At 41.0% G+C, this 20,556-nt stretch overlaps 1 protein-coding gene across 7 annotated transcripts in view; it reads left to right on the top strand.

The window, feature by feature from the left end:
- PID1 (phosphotyrosine interaction domain containing 1) overlaps positions 1–20,556 on the top strand; it is a 267,723-nt gene that overhangs the window by 113,487 nt on the left and 133,680 nt on the right. For 6 of the 7 annotated variants that reach the window (XM_029616374.1, XM_029616377.1, XM_029616376.1 and 3 more), the window contains one exon: positions 11,674–11,820. The exons of the other annotated variant lie outside the window; for it this stretch is intronic. In XM_029616374.1, the coding sequence (XP_029472234.1) occupies positions 11,674–11,820 (147 nt within the window). The remainder of the gene's footprint in view (positions 1–11,673; positions 11,821–20,556) is intronic. 7 annotated transcript variants of the gene reach the window in all.

Genomic DNA, 20,556 nt, shown 5'->3' with positions numbered 1-20,556 from the left:
GGGGAAGCAGAGCAAACAAATAGGGGTAGATTTTTTAAAAAATGCGCGTTCGCGTACTTTTGTTGGCGCACCAGTCGCAAACAAAAGTATGCTGGATTTTAGTAGATACGCGCGTAGCGTCTGTGTGTGTGTGCCGGGTAGCACGCGCACATGTACGCCCGCGCGCTGGTTTGAAAATCTACCCCTCTGGAGAAAAAAAGGCAAACTTCCTCTTCCAGAAGATGTCTCTCCCTTGTCCTCCTGGTCAATGATACCTCGCAGTCACCTACATAGCTTTTTGGCAGTGATTTCATCCTGGGGAGGGGGGAATGAGCCAGAACAGCTGTAAGATTCTGCTCCCATGGAACCTTTCATTGCTGGAAATTTCCACATTTTAACCTATACTGAGGCTTAGTCAGCCTTACACTAGGTAAAATTGCATTTTAATGTGTGTGTTACCTGCCAGTTTTAACTGGGCTTAATAAATAAACCTCTGGTGCGTTAATATAATGAGGCCTACATTTCATTGCTGTACTGGGCCCCATTCTAACTGAAAGAAAGCTCTGTTGCTCTTTGAGAGCTGCTGGTTCCCACAGGACCCTTTTGCTGGTAGGGGGTCAGCATTTTTAAAGCTTGAATATGAATTTTATTTTAATTTATAAAGCAATTTTTTTTTTATCAGAATTCATAACATGAAATTACAGGCAGTTTTCCTACAGGGTAATTTGGAAAGTACTGTGATGCCCCTATTTGTTGTTTGTTGGATGTTAATATGGATCACAGGTGGGAAACTGGAAATATAGATGTCTCAGTGATTCCAGCTATGCTGATAGAGTATTATTGCATTCTGCATGCATGAAGTAGTTTTAACAGGGTCTGTATCTTTATTTGCAGTTAAAATGGAAGATTCATTTCTTTGCTACTCTGCTACCTCGTCACATAGCAAGGTGTCAAATGGTCTCCCTATAATTATTTGCCCTTCACTTGCATGACATCTGTGGCTTCAGCTGGTCTGAGTGCCCTCAGAGTGACACAGGTCTCACTAGACCCTTTGCCCTTGTGTGATATCAGTGTAGTTTGAGTGTTAAGAAGTGAAGCTCCCCATTAGGAGGGGTATTGTACATGTAAAGAGCTAAAAAGATCTATCTTTATAGGATATAAATAAATATAGTAGCATGGTTGGGTTTTGGCTGCCCCACGTGGGAGTGTGCGATGGCGAGCTCTAAATCCATGCTACGACTGTGGATTTTTAGTTACCCCCTACTTTTGGCACCCCCATCCCTGTTTTTGTTTTTTTCCTTAGGGAAGGACCCTGGGGTCTCTAGGATTTGAGATCTGGGTGAAGTAAAGCAGACAGGGTTCCTTTGCCTAATTTAGTTTGTCCTTTTCGGGAACTTTTTATTTGGAGGAGAACAGTTTTTTTCCCACCTTTCCTGTCTCTGGTTTGGTTTCCCCCTTTTGCTAAGAATTTTCTTTTATCTGTCTTAGGGTCCAGAGACTCCGTTTCTTTACCATCTAGAGAGGAAGTAGAATCTTTCTCAGAGAGAGAACCAGCGGAACATCAGTGTCCTTGGGGGGGGGGGGAAATGAATTTGTATTCATTCCTGGGGAGGAAGGAGGAGAGTATTTGTAAGTAGATCAGTGGCACCGATTTGGTGTTTCCACAACCATCTCATAGAGATAAAGGAAGAGTGCAGCATGAGAATATGAGCTACTGTCTGAAGGTATGGGAGCTAGTTTATGTTAACACTTCTAAATTGGGTTAACATCCTATTCACCTGCTATTGGGAGGATGCTTAAAAACTATGCCAGTGATTGGAAAGGAAAAGGAATAAAATAATTAACTTAAGCATTAGAAACAATTTATTGGACACACAAGGTCACAGATTTATTGTGAAATGAGCTGTACGATGGATTGTATTGAGCAAGAATTTGTAGAAGACATTTTTCATCCGTTTCCATCTTTGATCAGTAAACGTTAAATTGGAAACCATCATTCACTTCCAGTGTGATTATTAGTGCTGTATGTAAGAGACTTTAATGCTGGGTTATGATTTGGACAATACTTGGGGCCTAAAAGATAATCTACCTGCCGAGAGGGAATCTTCAATATAAGATTGGATTAACATCAGTAGATAACTTTAATAACTTAAACTCTTATTTGAGGTATGGTGTTTGGGGTTCTCAAAAGGGACGCTAGCCTGGGGGGCTCCATGTGGATATCAAACCCCTCCACCCATGTGATGCAGGAGAAGAACTAAAGAGAGAGAAAATTGCAAGAACTGAAGTTCTAGTGTGCTTGGCTGCCATCTCTTCACAGAGTGGTACCAGTGGGCCTGTCCCTCAACAAGGAAGGTTCTGGAGACAAGCAGCTCCTATTCAGAGAGTGTGGCTCGACGTTAGGGAGAGATTAGCCAGGACTTTATCTGAGAAGAAGAACTATTGGAGGGGAAGATCTTGGTTTGAAAGGAAGAAGTTTCCAGAAGAAAATCAAATTCTGAGGAGAGACCCAGGGGAAATGGGGAATCCGTCAGAAGTGTGGATGAGTGTACTAGCAAAGTGTCAGAGGAAAGTCAATCCTGCCTGAGAAAATCCACAGTCAAAGACTGATCAAACCCAAATTAGCCAGAGACTCCAGAGAGAAAGAGAAACTGGGAGAGGAACCATCGAGAAGTTCCCTTCATCCAAAAGGTACTTTGAAGGCCCAGGATGGCAGGGTTACCGTCTCCTAAGAATTTACCTCTTTGGAAGAGACTGTGAGAAGATACTGATTTATTTTTTTTGTACTATGGAGTTGTGTTACAGTGCTGAACACTATTCTTTGGTGCGCCAGAGTTTCTTTGGGCTTTGTTTGCCATGCTGTTGGTTACAATTAGGAATATCTTTGAACAGCCTGGGAGTGCAGAGTGGTTTTTTGTGTGACTGGACTGGTGAGCAGGAAGAGTCCCTGTGTGACAAAGAAAAACCCTAAGCTCTTGAAAAGCAAGACTTTTTTCCCCGCAATGCAGGAACCCCGGGAGGTTGTGTGGGGGCCTGCATGGTCCATGGCTGCCTCCTCCCCAAATGTGCCGTATTGCCCAAGAGATAACTGAGACAGGTGCTACGGTCAATATAATTCAATTTCATTCTAAGAGCTGTGCACAAACTCCAAAATCATCAGAGTAGTTCACCAACTCAGTGAAGGGAAATTCACCATCAGTCTCTCTGTACTGCATAATTTTCACTTGTTCTGTAGTCAGTTTGTGCCTCCTCTAGTCCTCCGTAGTTGTTGGAAGTTGCTGGAGATTAAATCCTTGGACAAACGCTGAGCTGTCTCTAAGATGGAAAGAATGAAACAGTCCACACACAAATTAAAGTCTGAAAAAAAATTATTTTTTAATTTAGAAGGGATTGTCAAGTAGAAAAAGACCGCTTAGAAAACATTAAGGGGTAGATTTAAAAAAAAAAAAAAAAAAAAAATACGCGCGCACATCCATGTGTGCTTGCTGCCCGTCGCGCACGCATGGACGCGTGATTTTATAACATGCTCCCGCCGGTGCACGCATATTATAAAATTGGGGGCTACATTTTTGCGATTTTCGCGCAGCGACGCATCGGGACCTTCCCCAGTTCCCTCCCAGTCCGCTCCAATTTAGGAGCGGAATGGGAGGGAACTTTCCTACCCCCTACCCTACCCTCCTTTTCTCTTCCCCTCTCCTCCCTACCCTCTAAATCCCTTTTTAAAATGTTATTAGCTATTACTTTACAAGTTACTTCAGGGCCTGACCTCTGAAGTAAGTTGCATGCGCTTGGCCTGGCCTGGCCTGCTCCCCGCCCAAAACGCGTCCTCCGGCCCGCCCCTTCCAAGAGGCCCGGCCACGCGCGTAAAGGCCGGGATTTACGTGCGCCGGGCAATTAAAATCTGCCAATAAGCGTTCTGCACGTACACGAGAAAATGAAAATGAAACCAAGGAGAAAACGAATGTGGGTGATTTAGAAGTGAGCATTGCATAGTTTTCTAAGTATTCACACGTGTAATTGCGATTCTTCTTATACAATTATATATCATAGGGGGGTTCGTTTAGAAGTCCCAGATGGGTTTACATTTTGATCACAGAGCATCTCAAAACATTCCTTTACATCCGTGGCACTGGCACCGCAGCTTTGGAACAGTTTGCCAGGGTTGGTTAGGAATGAATAAAATTACTTTACATTTAGGAAGTTGGTTAGCCAAGCTGTTGCTTTCCATTTAACATATAATATGATGCCGCTATGTCATCTTTTAGTAGGATTAGAGATTATTCATTATTTATACGCAGATGACATCCAACTGATTTTACCGATACCCTTGACAGAACTCTTAAACTAGCAGACATATATTTAAATATAATCAAACAGCTTTTAACACAAATGGAATTAGTAATAAACATGGATAAAACGGAATTTATTCATTTAGAAAGAGAGGCATCTCAGATCATTCAAACACCAATAGTAATCAATGATAATTTAACAGTTAAACTGTCTGATAAGGTACACGATCTGAGAGTAATAATTGATAACGAGCTCAGTCTAAAACAACATGTAACACAGAAGGTAAGAGAGGGATACGGAAAATTATTGATATTAAAACGTTTGAAACCACTACTTAGTCACAAGGATTTTAGAACTATACTGCAGTCCTTAATATTTACAAGTACCGATTACTGTAATGCAATTTTATTGGGTTTATCGGCTTCCACCATTAGACCGTTGCAAATATTACAGAACTCAGCGGTAAGAATATTAATCGACAGCCGAAAAAAGGACCACATCACTCCGGTATTAGCAGAACTGCATTGGCTCCCAGTTGAAAACCGCATACAGTGCAAAGTTATTAGCACACTACATGAACTGATATACGACGAGCATGCAAGCTGGTTCAACACTACGATTCGTTTACAACCTCCTCAAAGGGCGCTTCGATCAGCAAACAAAGGCTTACTACCAATTCAGTCAATAAAAACGGCACATCTCACACAGGTCAGGGGTAGGGCCGTTTCACTCGCAGTGCCAAATATCTGGAATGCAATGCCTGTAAACCTTAGACTGCAACAAGACTACAGGCAATTTAAGAAGGACCTGAAAACATGGTTATACACACAGGCTCTTAAACAAATGGAAGGTGATCCCAAGAGCAAAGTTGGTATTTTTCTCAGTATTTATGATTTTATTCTTTGATTTTCTTTTATGCTTTCTTAACGACTTTATATTTATGTAACAATCGGGCCTATTCAGTAAAGTCCGCAGGAGAGTGGGCGAACGCCCACTCGCCCGGTGCGCGCACAGGCCACTCGCCTGTGGGCGCGATGCAGTATTTAAATTAGGTCCGGCGGTAGAAACGGGCAAAAGGAGGCGCTAGGGACACTAGCGTGTCCCTAGCGCCTCCTTTTAGCCCGGAGCGGTGGCTGTCAGCGGGTTTGACAGCCGACGCTCAATTTTGCCGGCGTCGGTTCTCGAGCCCGCTGACAGCTACGGGCTCGGAAACCGGATGCCGGCAAAATTGAGCGTCCGGTTTTCGATCCAACAGCTGCGGGCCGACTTCAAATTTTCTTTTATTTTTTTTACTTTTTTTACCCTTCGGGACCTCCGACTTAATATCGCCATGATATTAAGTCAGAGGGTGCACTTTCCCGGTGCCTGAAGAAATTAGTACCTGCCTTAGGGTAGGCGCTAATTTCTGAAAGTAAAATGTGCGGCTTGGCTGCACATTTTACTTACTGAATCACACGGGCATACCTAATAGGGCCATCAACATGCAAGGGGGTGCACGCCGAGCCCTAGGGAAGCCCCGATGGCTTTCCCCATTCCATCTGAGGCCGCTGCAAAATCGGAGCGGCCTCGGAGGGAACTTTCCTTTTGCAACCCGCCCCCCCAGCCCTACCTAAATCCCCCCTACCTTTATTATTTAAGTTGCGCCTGCCTCTGGGCAGGCGTAGGTTGTGCGTACCAGCCGAGTGGGCCTTCGGAGGCGTCTGGCCATGCCCCAACCCCGGGACATATGCGCGTAACCCTTTTAACATCCACCTCTGTGTTTCTAAATTTCAGTTGCATCCATTTGTTCTACAGCATTGTCCCAATTGCTAGCAATGTCCATTAACTTTCATGTCATCTGGTTGCCATGGAATATCAAGTTTATCCATTTTACTTGTTAACTAACGCATGTTCAGTTAAAGGAAAGACAGCTGTTATATTTGATCTTATGTATCGAACATAGACCAGATATACTACCTATTACTGAAACCTGGTTACACAATACTGCTCAAGTTGTTGTTAATCAATTAAATCCTCCCAAATATCAGATTACCCCCCAACCCTGGTCAGGTAATAGAAGAGGTGGAGGAATTTTGATTGCCTTTCAAAAAAGATTACAGTTGAAGCTGATTGATTAGAAATGGACTGTTCATATGAGATTTTGTTACTAACCACTTCTTGGCGCATCTGCTTGTGTTATATTCCCCCTGGGCTTTTGACATCAACTTGCTTGCCTGTGATTTGGCCTCTGCCAATATTAACTTAAACTGTTAGTGCTAGGTGATTATTAAAACACATGTGGATGAGCTCCCTCAGCCACCAGCCTGTCAAGATCTTTAACTAGCTATGTCTGCAATGGATCTTGAACAAGTTGTTCAAGTTACCGACACACGATAAAAAGAACAATTCATAACACTCCCAATCCTCCAAGCCTCTAATGCATTTAATGAATTGTGAGGATTATAAAGTCTTTAACCATTTCTTTTGAACAATGACTTTCGGACTATTATTTATTCCTTCGCCATATCAAAACTAGATTATTGAAATGCGCTATACCCGCATATATACTAAAATGTCTGCAAACAGTTCAGAACTCAGCATCTAGACTGGTTCTAGAATACCAGACCACATTACTCCCATATTGTACTCATTATGCTAGCTCCCTATATAGTGGAGAATACAATTCAAGATTGTAACTTAGTATATCGCGTGCTAAGTAGTGCGACTCCTCTGTGTGGGAGCACATGGCTGAAAATATATAGGTCACAGTGGATATTGAGATCTTTAGGATGCAATCTGTTAAATGTTCCATTTTTCTGATAGGTGCGTTTGGATGAAACAAGTGAGAACTTTTTATGTAGCAGGGCCCACTCACTGGAATGATTTTACCTGATGAGATCTGCTCGATAAAGTGTTATGCTACATTTAGAAAGCAAGTGAAAGCTTTCTATTTTAATCAGGCATTTGCTCACATCATGCAGTAATTTGTTCACTATATTTAAAAATTAGCTCATTATCAGATTAACCTGCATTTTTATTTCTTATGAGTTTTTATTCATTCATTTTTATAGTTTCATTTTTAATATTGGTCATGTGACTTTTTTGCTGCTTCTTTGTTAGCTTATTCCAATATTTCCCAACCCTGTCCTGGAGCACACCTACCCAGTCAGATTTTCAGGTTGAATATGCATGAGGTAGTTTTGCATACACTGGATCTCAATGCATGCAAATCTTTCTCATGCATATTCATTGTGGCAGTCCTGAAAACCTGACTGGGTAGGTGTGCCTCTAAGGGAGTGTTGGGAATCGCTGGTTTCTTCTATCATGATGTTCATTTGATACAATAATTGTGCATGTTTAGATAAAAAACCCCAAGTACATTAGATTGTGTGGGCTAGAAATCAGTTTAAATAAATAAAGAATTTTGTTGTGGAAAGGAGGCAAAGCTAGAAACCTAAATAGGAAACCTAATTGCTAAAAGTATTAATGTGGGTAAATCAGTGCTTTACCCACCTAAATGCTGGCTTGTAAAATTGGGCACCCAGTATACAGGGAAACATCTGCATGCACATCTTGAAAATGTATTCTGAGAAAACTGCATGTGCGCATTTAGACTTGTTATTGTGTGTAACACTTTTCCCAGTTAATTTACGTGCATACCATCTGCTGTTTCAGTTAGCTAAAAATGTAACCCACTCCACAGAAACTCGTTCTGCAAAAAGGTTTCTGCAGAGACCTTTTTGAAATTTTTTTTTTCTTTAAAGATCAAGAATCTTAGCCTGACTTTTGCCAATATTCCCCCTTGGTATAATGCTTCTTCTTCTCCCAGTTCAACCTGTCATCTTTTGATGATGTCTTTCAATTTGAAATTTCCAAAATTATTTCATCCATGAAAAATGTTTTCTATCCATCTACCAACTCTTCAATTACTCTTTTTAAAGCAGTCAAAGATGCCATTTACTCCTTCATTAACAATTACGTTGGAATAAATCACTTCAATCCGGTTATGTTCCTGACTGCTTAAAAAGAGCAGTTACTAAACCACTTCTAAAAAAAAAAAAAAGCCTGGTTTAGATAGCACTGATCCAATAAACTATAGGCCCATTTCTTCCTTGCCATTTATCTCCAAAGCTATTGAAAGCGCTGTATTATAGCAACTGACGGAATTTATCAAAGAAAAATAAATGCTTGATCTCCATCAGTTTGGATTCCGATGTTCTTTTAGTATCATTAATAGGTACTATTAGAAGAGGCTTGGATTCTAGTCATCAATTTTTACTTGTTTCTTTAGATATCTCGTCAGCCTTCGATACCGTTGACCATGACATTCTTAGATATCGGATACATGAATGCGGTATCTCTGGAAGTGCCTTAAATTGGTTCTCAGCATACCTCAGTAACCGATTGCATCCAGTTAAATTTTGTAACAACTTCTCCAACTGGCAAACATTAAAATCTGGTATACCACAAGGACCTGCATTGTCAGCAGTTTTTTGTTTAATATCTCTTTGGCCCCCAATTGCTTAACCATGTGCTAGTGTTGCTGGCGGTTATAAAATGTATGCAGATGACATTCAATTCTTCATCCAAATACATTAATCCTGTGTCAAAACTATTGAACATCTTCATATTTGCATTTTTTTCTATTAAACAATGGTTGCATCAAAATAAACTTTCCCTAAACATGTTCCAAAAAGAGTTTCTATTAATTCAGTCCATTTTCCAGTTGTCAACATGACTCTATCTCAATTGATAACTTGACTTTTTCAATCAAGACACCTATAAAAAGTTTAGGTGTTCTGATTGACTCTCTTCTCTTTTCAGTCACAAATCAAGTCCACAATCAGAATTGGATTTTTAAATATGTGTTTATTAGCAGGTCTGAAACATCTATTACAGTCATGACTTTCATATAGTTGTTTGTGTGATACTTTTCCCTCATATTGATTATTGTAACAGTCTTTACTTAGGTCTTCCATTTAACATTTTACAATGATTACAATTGAACTCTGCCGCATGATTAATTACTGGTACTAGACGATAGTAGCATATCGCCCCGGTATTAGACAAACTAAACTGGCTACCTATTCAGCAGCGAATCTCCTACAAAATTGGCATGATGCTGTTTAAGTTGTTAACTTCTGATTCTTGTCCATGGTCCAATGCCCTATTAAAAATTTATGAGCCATCTTGACAGTTGAGATCTTCTTAGCGAGCTTTACTTGATGTGCCTTCGGTTCAACACGCCTGTCTCACTACAACGGGAGACTCTGGCTTTTCGGTTATGGCACCCATTTTATTGGAACTCTTTACTGAATGGCTGATTGTGTTAAGAAAATTAGACATCTTTTAAAAAGCTTTTTGTTAAAGCAAGCATTTTATTAAGAACTGCACTTTTTGTTGTGTTATATAACATGGCAGCTTGAAATTTTAATGTCTTTTATTTATTTATTTATTTATTTTTAATTTTTATATACCGATGTTCCTGTAAAGAATACATATCGCACCGGTTTACAAGGAACTGAACAGTCGCCTCCAGGGCGGAAATACATTAAAACAGTCGCCTCAAGGCAGAATACATTAACACAAGTATACAGGAAAACTATTAAAAGAGAACTTTCATAAACTCAATTAAATATAACTGTGAACCATAAATCAGGAACCATAAATCAGGAACATATGTACAGAGGTAGGTATATCGTCTGTCGCGTCACCAGATTTTAGCTCTCAGGGAAAGCTGAGAGCTAAAATCTTTTATGGTTTTTATATATGTATTTATTATGAATGTTTTTACTTTGTTTATACATTGCATAGGCCTTATTTGTGTTAAGCGATTAATACATTTGATAAATGAAAAAAATGAAAAATGTATAAGTAAAAAAATTAGCCAGTATAGGCACAAGTAGCCTCTATTCGCGTATTCCATATTTTAGGCAAGTAGAAAATACGTGTGTATTCACTTTCATGCACACTCATGCATGCATAAAAAAGGGGTTCTCTAGGGGCATTCCCCAACAGTTTCGTGCATGCTATATTAAAAGACACACATGAACATTACACCTGCTACTTATCTGGCGTAAGTGATGTTAAAGCTGTTCATTGTGTACTATTGACCAGGTGGGAGGTCTGGGTGAACTAAGGGGAGCTCAGGCTAAAGAACCAGGAGAGTCTAGATGACCCAGAGAAGTACTGGGTGAACTGGTGGACTAATTGGTAAAACTGGTCATTTCCTTGATGTGCGCATGTTTTAAAATTGGCCAGCTTATGCTCATCAATCCCGATATATGCAAGCAAGTCCTACTTTTGCATATAAAAAGTACGCGTGTATATTTTTTAAACAGGAAAAACATGCATGTTCAGTACATTAATATACGTTGCTTCAATGCATTGCGTATATTCATGTGTAAAATTAAATATGCATGTGTACTGAGGGGCAAAGGTATGCATATTTTATAAAATGCGCATATATAATACGCGTGGGTTCTAAAATCATATAGCAAAACTACCTGTGACAACGTACATGCAAATATGGTGCAGCGTGCATTTGTTTGAAAGTTATCCTTCAAATGCGTAGATTCAAACCCCAACCAGAGTCCACCTCGGAACACCACTGAAATGCGTGGACAAATACGTGTGCACCGTAGCAGGTGTGTGCAGGTAGTTTTTCCCGGGATAATTTTCAAAGCGAAAGGATTCACATACTTTCGCTTTGAAAATTAGTGTAAAGTAAAAACCAGCGGCAGACTTTACACTGACTGAAAATTACCCCCAAAGTATACACGTGTGGAAAAAATATTCAGGCAAAATTTATTAAACATGCTGTATGGCAGCTTTTAACCTTTTGCTCTGTGCCTTTTGAATGTAAAAATTCTTCTTTCTTGAAAATTGTCTTTCAAGTAATAAACATGTTGATGAGCTGAGGATTAAATGTGGCATGATTAATGTATGGTTTTCATTAATGTTTACTCTGTAAGTTGTTTGTAGAAAAAAAGTGTCTGTCATGAATATTTCATCCAGTGTAGACTAATAAAATCATTTAAAATGTGAAAACTTCTTTTGTAATACAGTCTATCAGACTGGTTGTGAAGTATCATATTTGATTCATTTTCATTAAATATTTAAACTTTCTCTGTCATTTTCTTTGGAGGGGAAAAAGATTGTAAAATGATTACAGGTTTTGCTGGATAACAGATTCCAATTATCTGCGATGTGGTTTTGGGGGTCAATGGTTAATTTAGCAACACAGGCAGACTCTATGTAACTATTGTTTAGTACTTATTACGGACTTTAGAATTATAAACCAGTTTCTGTGACCTTTTTGTGAATTACTGAATTTGTTCCATGAATACTGGATCAGGCTCCTAATCTTGCATGTGAATCTAACTGAATTCTTGTTTGTTTTTTTGTTTTTTTTTAATATTTTAGCACTTTCAGACCATGCTAAAGACCAAACTGAATGTCCTAACTCTTCGTAAAGAGCCACTTCCAACTGTCATCTTCCATGAGCCAGAAGCCATTGAGCTGTGCACTTCAACTCCATTAATGAAGCCTCGGATCCACAACGGATGCAAGGTACTTACTGTGCAAAATCAAGGGGCAAATCCAATGGCCCATCCATAGAAGTTATATCTGATTTAATCTCCATCATTGTGAGAACTTGTAACAACTTCCTAAGACTGATAAACATGAGCTAATGAAACTGTCTGGGGCAATAGAACTAATGACCTCATTCAGGAATATAAGGGTAAGATGAATAGGCAGCTCCATGTCCTAAGAGTATTGTGAACAATTCTGGTCGCCCCCATCTCAAAAAAGACATAGCAGACATAGAAAAGGTATAGAGAATGGTGATTGAAATGATAAAGGGGATGGAAAAGCTCCCTTATGGAGAAAGGCCAAACAGATTAGGGACTTTTAGCTTGAAGAAGAAACAATTCAGAGGGGATATGATTGAGGTTTATAAAATCATGAGTAGGGTGGAACGGGCCAATAGGGAACGATTATTTACCCTTTCAAATGACACTAGGACTAGGGTACACTCCACGAAGCTAGCAAACGGATTGTGATATGTTCCCTGTTTCTTAGCACAATGTCCATAACTGCCTCCATCGTGCGCTTTGTGTGGCTCTGATCTAGCAGCCACTGCCGCTGGAGGATTGTTGCGGGAGGCTGAGGGATGAGTTGTGGAGACAACAGGGCCTTTCTCCTGAGTCCATCAGTACAGCTGTCCCTCAATTTCTGCTTTTTCTGGGATTGGCCACTGATGCCTCGGGGTCAGCTGCTCAGCAGCAGCTTCAGTCTGCACCCTTCCTTCAACCTGACGCAGGAGTCGGGGATCTAGGCCACAGCCACCTGCAGGTGGAAGTGGAGTGGTCACAGCTCAGGCAGGACCTCTACTTCAAGCTGGTGGGCAGACTGGCCATCCTCAGCTGTGGCCACACTGTCCAGGTAGGAAATCAAAGGGGCACTGTACCCTGGAATAACATTACACCCTGGGAACAGCACACTGCTAATAACCCAGCATTATATACAGAGTTCAGGGCTACTCTTCCTGTTAGTTTTATACCAGTTCAGGAGGACTCTGTTCTGGGACCAGACAGCCCTACTAACCCTCAACCCACCTCACCTATTCCCCACCCAACACCAGAGCAGCACGAGTTTGGGCCCCCCACATCCTCTAACCAATGCAACACCTATTTCTTCCACTATATCCCCCCTGCCATCCTGTGTTCCCCCCCCATTCCTTAGGCTCATCCATCCACCAATCTGCCCAGGATGGCCACCCACTACCTAAACTAGTTTACTACTGACCAACTAAACGCCACTCATCTATCTACCACCCATCAACCACTAACTTAACTACCACCCATTTACCTAACGCCTCTCATGCACTCACCCAATGACCACCTACCCACTCACCTAACCACCACCCACTCTCACAACCCCCACCTACCTTCTTTACCTCCCAATAGTGAGTTGGAGGGGGGTGAGTGATGAGAGTCAGGAAGGTTGGGGGGAGATGGTGGATAGTTGGTCGTTGGGTGAGTGAGTGAATGAGAGGTGTTAGCTAAGTGGGTGGGGGATGAGTTGGTGGTTGGGGGAAGTGGTGTATAGGTGAGTGGGGGTCAGTTAGTTGGCAGTGAGTTAGCTTAGGTTGTGGGGGAAAGCCATCTTGGGCAGATGAATGGGTGGATGAGCTTAGGGAATGGTGGAATAGAGAGTAGTGGGGGGATATAGTGGAAGGAATATATAGTAGGTGAGTTAGAAGTTGTGGGGGCCCAGAATTGGGCTGCTTCAGTGTGAGGGGGGCCTCGGTATCAGAGCCCAGGGGTTTTGGACTAGAGTATCCTCAAATTGGGGATCCTGTATGCAGGGTCTCTAACGTTGGGACTCCAGGGTCGCTGGGTGGCTGGTTGATTCTTGAACTTCCTTTCAGATTCAGATAACTACTGGCATGACAGTGGTATGTGTTTGCCAAAGTAATATATGGAATGATTTAAAATAAGAGGGAAAAAGGAGCTGAAAAATTTATGAAATAATAGTAAAGTTACAGGCTACAGAAAATACAATATTGGGGCCAAGTGTCCGGTTTTATGCTGGCTCATATTGTCCCTGGTCAGATTTCATTTCTTGCCTGGCAGCATGATACCATGTATTTGGCTGCTCTATCTGCTGATTCCTGTTTCACCAGGATTATACAGGTTTTTTTCATGCGCTTTCTTTTGTGGGAAGTTTTTTGATTTTTTCTGTCAGCGTTGGGAAATGTGCATCTCAGATATTTTTGTATTTTGCACCACACAGAGGGAAATGCATTTCTTTTTCTATTTCTCTGGTGCTGCATTGCATAAGGAGTCTGTCTGGCTTCTTGGGGTTTTCGGCTCAGTTTTTGTCTGCTTAGTTCTTTTTCTAGTCTGTGATCACTTATTCCGTATTTTGGCATTTCTTATTTCTGTTTTTTTGCATTTGTGACCGAGGCATGGTATTTGGCCAGTGTGGATTTTCTCTGTAGGGATTTGTAATAGTTCAGCTTATTCTGTTTTACAATTTGCAGCTTCCAGTAGGGGGGTATATATATTGGTTTTCTTGGACATGTTGCAATATTTGCTTTCCTACCTTTCTGCAGTCTGGACTGACGTTTTTTTTGAGTTCCTGGCGTTAGTCTGATTTGGTATGGGAAGTCTGCTACATAGGTGTTGAATGTGATTTTTTTTTTTTGCCCCAGGGATTTGGTAGATCAGAGTTTACCTGGTGGTGGAGGGGGCTTATGTCGCTGCTGTTGAGATGACAGCAGAATTTGAATAATCTTTTTTTTGCATGATGAGTTGTAAGGGAAGGCATCCTGATTCTGCTCTGCACCCATTATTACTTCTGTGGATGTGGCGTATCTATTTGCAGAACTAGAGTGTGGGATTTCCATGGGCTTCTGCTCCAGTCTGTATGGGGTTGATCATAGGACCCAGACCTATATAAGACGATTGGTTGAATGATGCTATCAAATAATTTTAATTAGGGGGGAGGAGGGCGTTATTTCATATACGGCTCTTAAAGCTTTTTCTTGTAGTGACTTTATAGGCAATTTAAAACTGTCAGATGCACTTAGCCTAAAGCCAAAGTATGTATAGTCTAGTGTATGTTCATCTTCTTGTTTATTTAGGGAGAATTTGAATTTGTGTTGGAGATCTTTTGACCTTTTCTGGAAAATCATATTTCTTATTTTTTGTTTTCCAGGTTTACTTATAAGGGTCCATGACTTGCAAGTTTAGGTTCTCTTGTAGATCACCTGGACTGGGGGATAAAATATTCCTCATCTGCCAATGTGCAGGCAAAAAGTAAATGGAATTTAAACTTTACTTCTGTCCCCGAAAGGGAAGTTTCAGCATTAAAAGGGAAGTAGAAAAGTGCATTTCTTCCACTGTAGCAAATCTTACTAAAAATTGAATTCCATATGCAGCTCGTTGGCATGTAAGGGTGCTAGAATTTGCTGACTGACTTCGCTCAACACACACTTTTATGTGCTTAAAACCCTTATTGCATGCAAGTAATTTTAGCGCACAAAAAACGTGCACTAAACCTGAAGTGAAGCAGTGCGCTAAGCCTGGCAGATTGTATTACATCTCCCTAAAAGTGTCTGGCAGTGGGAGGGGGTTTGTGTTGCTGCTGCTGAGAGAACACCAAAATCTGAATACATTTCTTCTTGCATACTTACTTGTTAAGGGGGAAACATCTCAGCTCTGTTCTGCACAATTGCTGTGGAGGAATTTCTGTAGGTGTGGAGTGAGAATTAGAGGCCTTGAAGGTGCAGAGTCGGTATTGAGAATTCTGTTCCATCCTTATACACTCCAGACTTTATTGCCACGTAGAAGAATTGGTTGAACGACGCTAATAATTTCAATGATAGTTTTACTGGGTGGTGGAAACCAGCCAAGGAGTCTCTTTATGGCGCAAATGGCCCTTGGGACTTTTTCTTATAATATTTTTTATAGCCAATTTAAAGGCAGGGATCCATGTCATGAAGGTAGGTGTGACCTGTGTAAATGTCACTTTGTCTTGCTCCCTTCCATGCATATATTCCCCCCCTCCCCCCCCCCCCCCCCCCCTCAACTCTGCTGGTCACCTTACATTAGGCACCATTGTATGGAAAAGATAGGAGAATTAGATTCTGCATTTATTACAGCAGTGACCATTTAACAGAGAATATTTCCACTGCTGTAATAAATTATAGAAATCTTCTAACAGTTAATTCATACAGAATCCTTCCGACTTGTAGGAATTTATACCACAGAGTGCAATGCTTAGTCTACATCATTTGGTAACTGAATTTAATTAGGAATCAGCGATCTTAGGATACATGGCTCATTGCTATGTGTATCCTTAGTAACATTATTGCATGCTAAAATGACATAAAGGCTGGTAGCATTTTAGAGACTAACGGATACTGAAGCAGGTGCGGCAGGCTGTTGTCCTTGAAAGCTTCTGCCTCAATAAATCTGGTGGGCTATAAGGTGTACCTCTGTTGTTTTAAATATGCAATGCTTTACTAAGGCTGCTGGCACCTTATAAGACTAATTTACTGAGGCGGAGGCAGTGGACTGTTGGCCTTGAAAGCTTCTGCCTCAATAAATCTGTCACACTTTAAGGTACCACCAGCCTCTGTGTTTTTTGTTACTGGCAGACTAACAAGCTTTCTCCTCCTGGAAGCTCCGTTGTAGAAAAGTTAGATGAAACGTAATCTGAGATATGGCTAATCATTGCTTATTTTATCCGTGTATCTGACTGTATCTAAAATGTTCTGCTAGAATTTGTCTCTTCAATAATGCTCCCTGATGCATTCAGCGATGTGCAGATACATTTAAGGGACACTCCCTGCTACGTGTGGCAAACAATCTAGTCACAAAAGTATTGGCTTTTAATAAACATTAATAACTTGTTGATAAGAATGATTGATTGTATGAACTAATGGTAACATAACATAACTTGAATTTTTCCAAAACTGTTTTTTTTTTTTTTTAACACGATGTAAAAAATGACTGAAGGTCTATTGATCAAGAAAAGGATTTGACTTTGAAAAGTGATGCATAGTGAGTTTATATATTGCCATATGTCATCAGATGCCCCTATTTATAATACACAGCAAAACACAAATATGAACCAGTTCATGACTATGAATACAAATTAAGTGTTTGATTTATCATGGCTTATAATGAATCTTTGGATCGTGATACATATGGAGAATTAGACTGCCATTCCGTATCTTCACTATTCTGACCTAATGTATGCAGATTGTATTAATGTGGGCTTACTTGGGTGGTATAGTTGATGTGTACATTTTCATATTGTACTAGTTGCCACGAGCCTGCTGGCTTTGCTCATCAACCCCATCAGTGGTCTCTGAATTCCATGTTCGTGCCTAGATGGAAAATGCAAGGAGTGGCTGGGTAGGGCAGGGAGAGAGCTACAGAATTATCAACTCCACCCCTTCCTCCCCCCTCCCCCATGCTGCCAGCTGACTGTGCGTGGGCGTTATTTATTTAATTTTATATACCGACAATCGATCTGAGATATCACATCGATTTACATTCAGGTACTGCAGGTATTTCCCTATCCCCAGATGGCTTACAATCTAAGTTTTGTTAAGGGAACCACCCAAAAAAGAGAGAGTGATAATTGCATAACCATTTCAAAAAGCATGTTTTATGACTCCCCATGAGCTGGATGTGTGTATTATACGGTACATATAGAAAGTATTCAGACCCCCTTCACTTTTTCCACATTTTGCTACATCACAGTCTTATTCTAAAATGGATAAAATGCATTATTTTCCCCTCCTCAATCTACACACAATACCCATACACCTCCTCCCGACATGGTCACCATGTTTCGCCCCACAGGCTGCATCGGGAGAGACAGTAGATGGCGATTTAAACAACTTTTTTTATGCGATTTTTCTATTTTTCGGGAGTTCGTTCAGAGATAACTCATTTTAATAGAAAAATAGAGGAGGGGGTGTGTGCGCTCTTGAGCAGTGACCAAGATGGCTGCCTGATCCAGCTGCTCTTCAAGATCCTGCATTAGTTTGCCCATATTTTCTGCTATTGTATCTTTCAACCATCTTCTAACTGTGCCTCAACATGTCTGGTCCTAAATCGGGTAAGATCGACGCTGCCTTTGCAGCTGCTGCCAGTACAAAGCGACCCAAACCAGACCCACCTACTCTGGAGAAAACGGCCATGGAGAAAAACATGCTGTCTGCCGATTTTGGTTTTGACAGAGCTCTAGTAACTTAAAATTATGCTCTAAAGCAATATTGATTCCACAGCCGCGATCCAATCTGAGCTTTCGTCCCTCTCTTAAACAATTTGCGTCTCATGTTGCAAGATTAGAGGATGTTGAAACTCAGACTGCCTCACTACTCATGAAGACCGCCAGTATTCCACAACTGAGTTCCACTGTAGATCGATAGCAAGTGGAACTTGAAGACATGGCAAACCATAATCGTCGAAACAACGTGAGGCTACTGGGAGTCCCCTGAAGGATTAGAGGGATTGGATAAGCACATTTCTTTCTTTGCTAATTCCCACAATTACAGCTTAATCATCCATTTGAAATTGAGAGAGCCCACCGCATTCTGTCTTAAGTACTCCATTGTCCTGGAGTACTTAAGGTTTTAGCCGTAATCTTTAAGAAGGAACATGAAGACATGAGGACATATTAGATATTTATACTATGATCTCATCTTATTCTATTCCGTCTTAGTTAACCACCGGTTCTGCCAGTTTACAGTATTGCGTTTCTATAGTTTCTTCTCTTGTACTGCATTCCAATTGTAAACCGGAGTGAAGGCATCTAGCTAAACTTTGGTATATATGAAAACGATTAAATAAGTAAATAAAATAAGTTGACTTATAAAGAGCCACAAGTGGATTTAAAAAGGTTATTCCATCTCTCCTCTCAGAGAGCAGGCCCAGGTGACACGTCTGCCCTGGCTGGCTTTGAGGTGCCCTTTCCAGACTCTCAGCACTGCTCTTTGGCTAGCAGGAGCTGCTACAGTACTTACAACTGCCTTTCCTCCCTGGGCTTATGTGTCACAGCTGTAGCGTGCCCAAGAACTGCTGATGCCTTCAGGCAGACGGCTTGATCTGGTATACTGGGAAATGAGCCTGAGGACCAGGGAAGAGCTGAGTTTTTAATGAATACGTGCATTATTTAGTAAACAGAGCTTTCAAGTGTCTCTTCAACTGGATGAGATTCTGGAAATTTTCCTAGCCCTTGGGAATCCGGTACTCAGTGGAAATAAAAAAAATAAAAAAAAAAGAAACAGAATTTTTCCAGTTTATTTGACTCTATTCAGCATACTTTTTATGGAAATGGATAAACCAGAATTGCATCTTACTTGCCTATAATATTTCAGAAGTTATATTTACTGCTGACAGGTCAGAAGACCAGGTAGTCTAGGTCTCAGATGCACTAGTTGCAGATGTATAAAGCCTTCTATTCTAGACGAAGGCTCATCAAGGAGACCTACATGCCCCTTGGAGAGGACAAAGCAGGCGGTATACATATCCCATGTCTGTATGCTAAAGTGGATCCCGTGCAGCAGCTATTCTTTGTTTATTTTCTCTCCCAAAGAGGTCTGCAAACTATCTAGTATACTGACCATTTGATAGTCCCATATCCTTAACCAGAGTTACTGTGGGCACAGCGACTACTAGACCAGAGCTGGAACTTAAACATTGGTCCATGAATGTAATTTACAGCTCAGTTTATTGGCCTTTAAAGGCTGAATTCTTGTTTGAGTAGAAGAACTGAAGGAAGTTTTTAAAGATCTAAACCAGGGAAGTGGCAATTTTGTTTTGGAAAGTTGTGCATTGCAAGCCTATCGCATCCTTCCTGTGAGTTTTGAAAACAGACGCGGAGCTGGCATTGGTTGAGGGAATGGTGTGCCAGGAGGAAGGTCTTCACATGCAACCGTGTGGCATGCGTGTCGGGGAGGGTTATACTGATTCCTGGTCTCAACCCTTTCTTTTCTCTGGATATGGCTCAGTAAAATTCTCCTGGTTCTTGGATGGTTCCCATAATACTACAATTCGAGCCTGTGAATGGATTCTGATAAAGTGTCTCAGGCTATCCAACTAAAAACAGAAAAAGCTGATGATATAGGTTGAAAGTTTCCCTCTGAAGCTGCCTAGGCACCGTACGTACACCCCTGCTAGCAGGAAAACTTTAAGATAATTTTTGCCATAACTTTGGGGTTGTGGCACGCCTCTGAGAAACTGCTCTTGCTTTTCTGGCAGTGCTCAGCTAATTGTTGGGCTTAGACATGAGCTACATACTGAACGTTTATTTTTCTCCTCCAAAAGGGTATTGTATGGCGTTATATTTCAGTCTATCCATTTTTGAGCTGGCCGGGCTGAGGTGCTTCTGTAAGCAAAACTGACCTAGAATATTCTAATCGGTCAGTCATCCAGCAAGTAGCTCTAAATTGAGTTTCCAAAGATGAAATTGCAAGTTACATGAAAGATCAGGCCGTGGCTGTAAACTCTCTTTCTTGGAAGTCTTCAGAGAGTATGAGGTTTTTCAGGATTTTGACTTGTTCATTGCCTACATTTTAATAGGAAGTAAATTAATTTTGTGCTGTGTCTCAGTTACCTATTTTAACCATTATAACATACATTAGCTGTTAGCGAGGCGGCAGATAATTCCCCCCTCCCCCCCCCACCCCAGTGGTCTTAAGTCAGGATATTCCCGTAAGCAGGATCATCTGTGAAATATTTGCATAGCTGCAAATTACGTAGCCACAGACAAACATGC

The sequence above is a fragment of the Rhinatrema bivittatum genome, chromosome 9, assembly GCF_901001135.1.
Source record: "Rhinatrema bivittatum chromosome 9, aRhiBiv1.1, whole genome shotgun sequence".
NCBI lineage: Eukaryota > Metazoa > Chordata > Amphibia > Gymnophiona > Rhinatrematidae > Rhinatrema > Rhinatrema bivittatum.
Note: the sequence above shows the minus strand (reverse complement) of the source record. Positions and strands in the feature narration are given on the sequence as shown.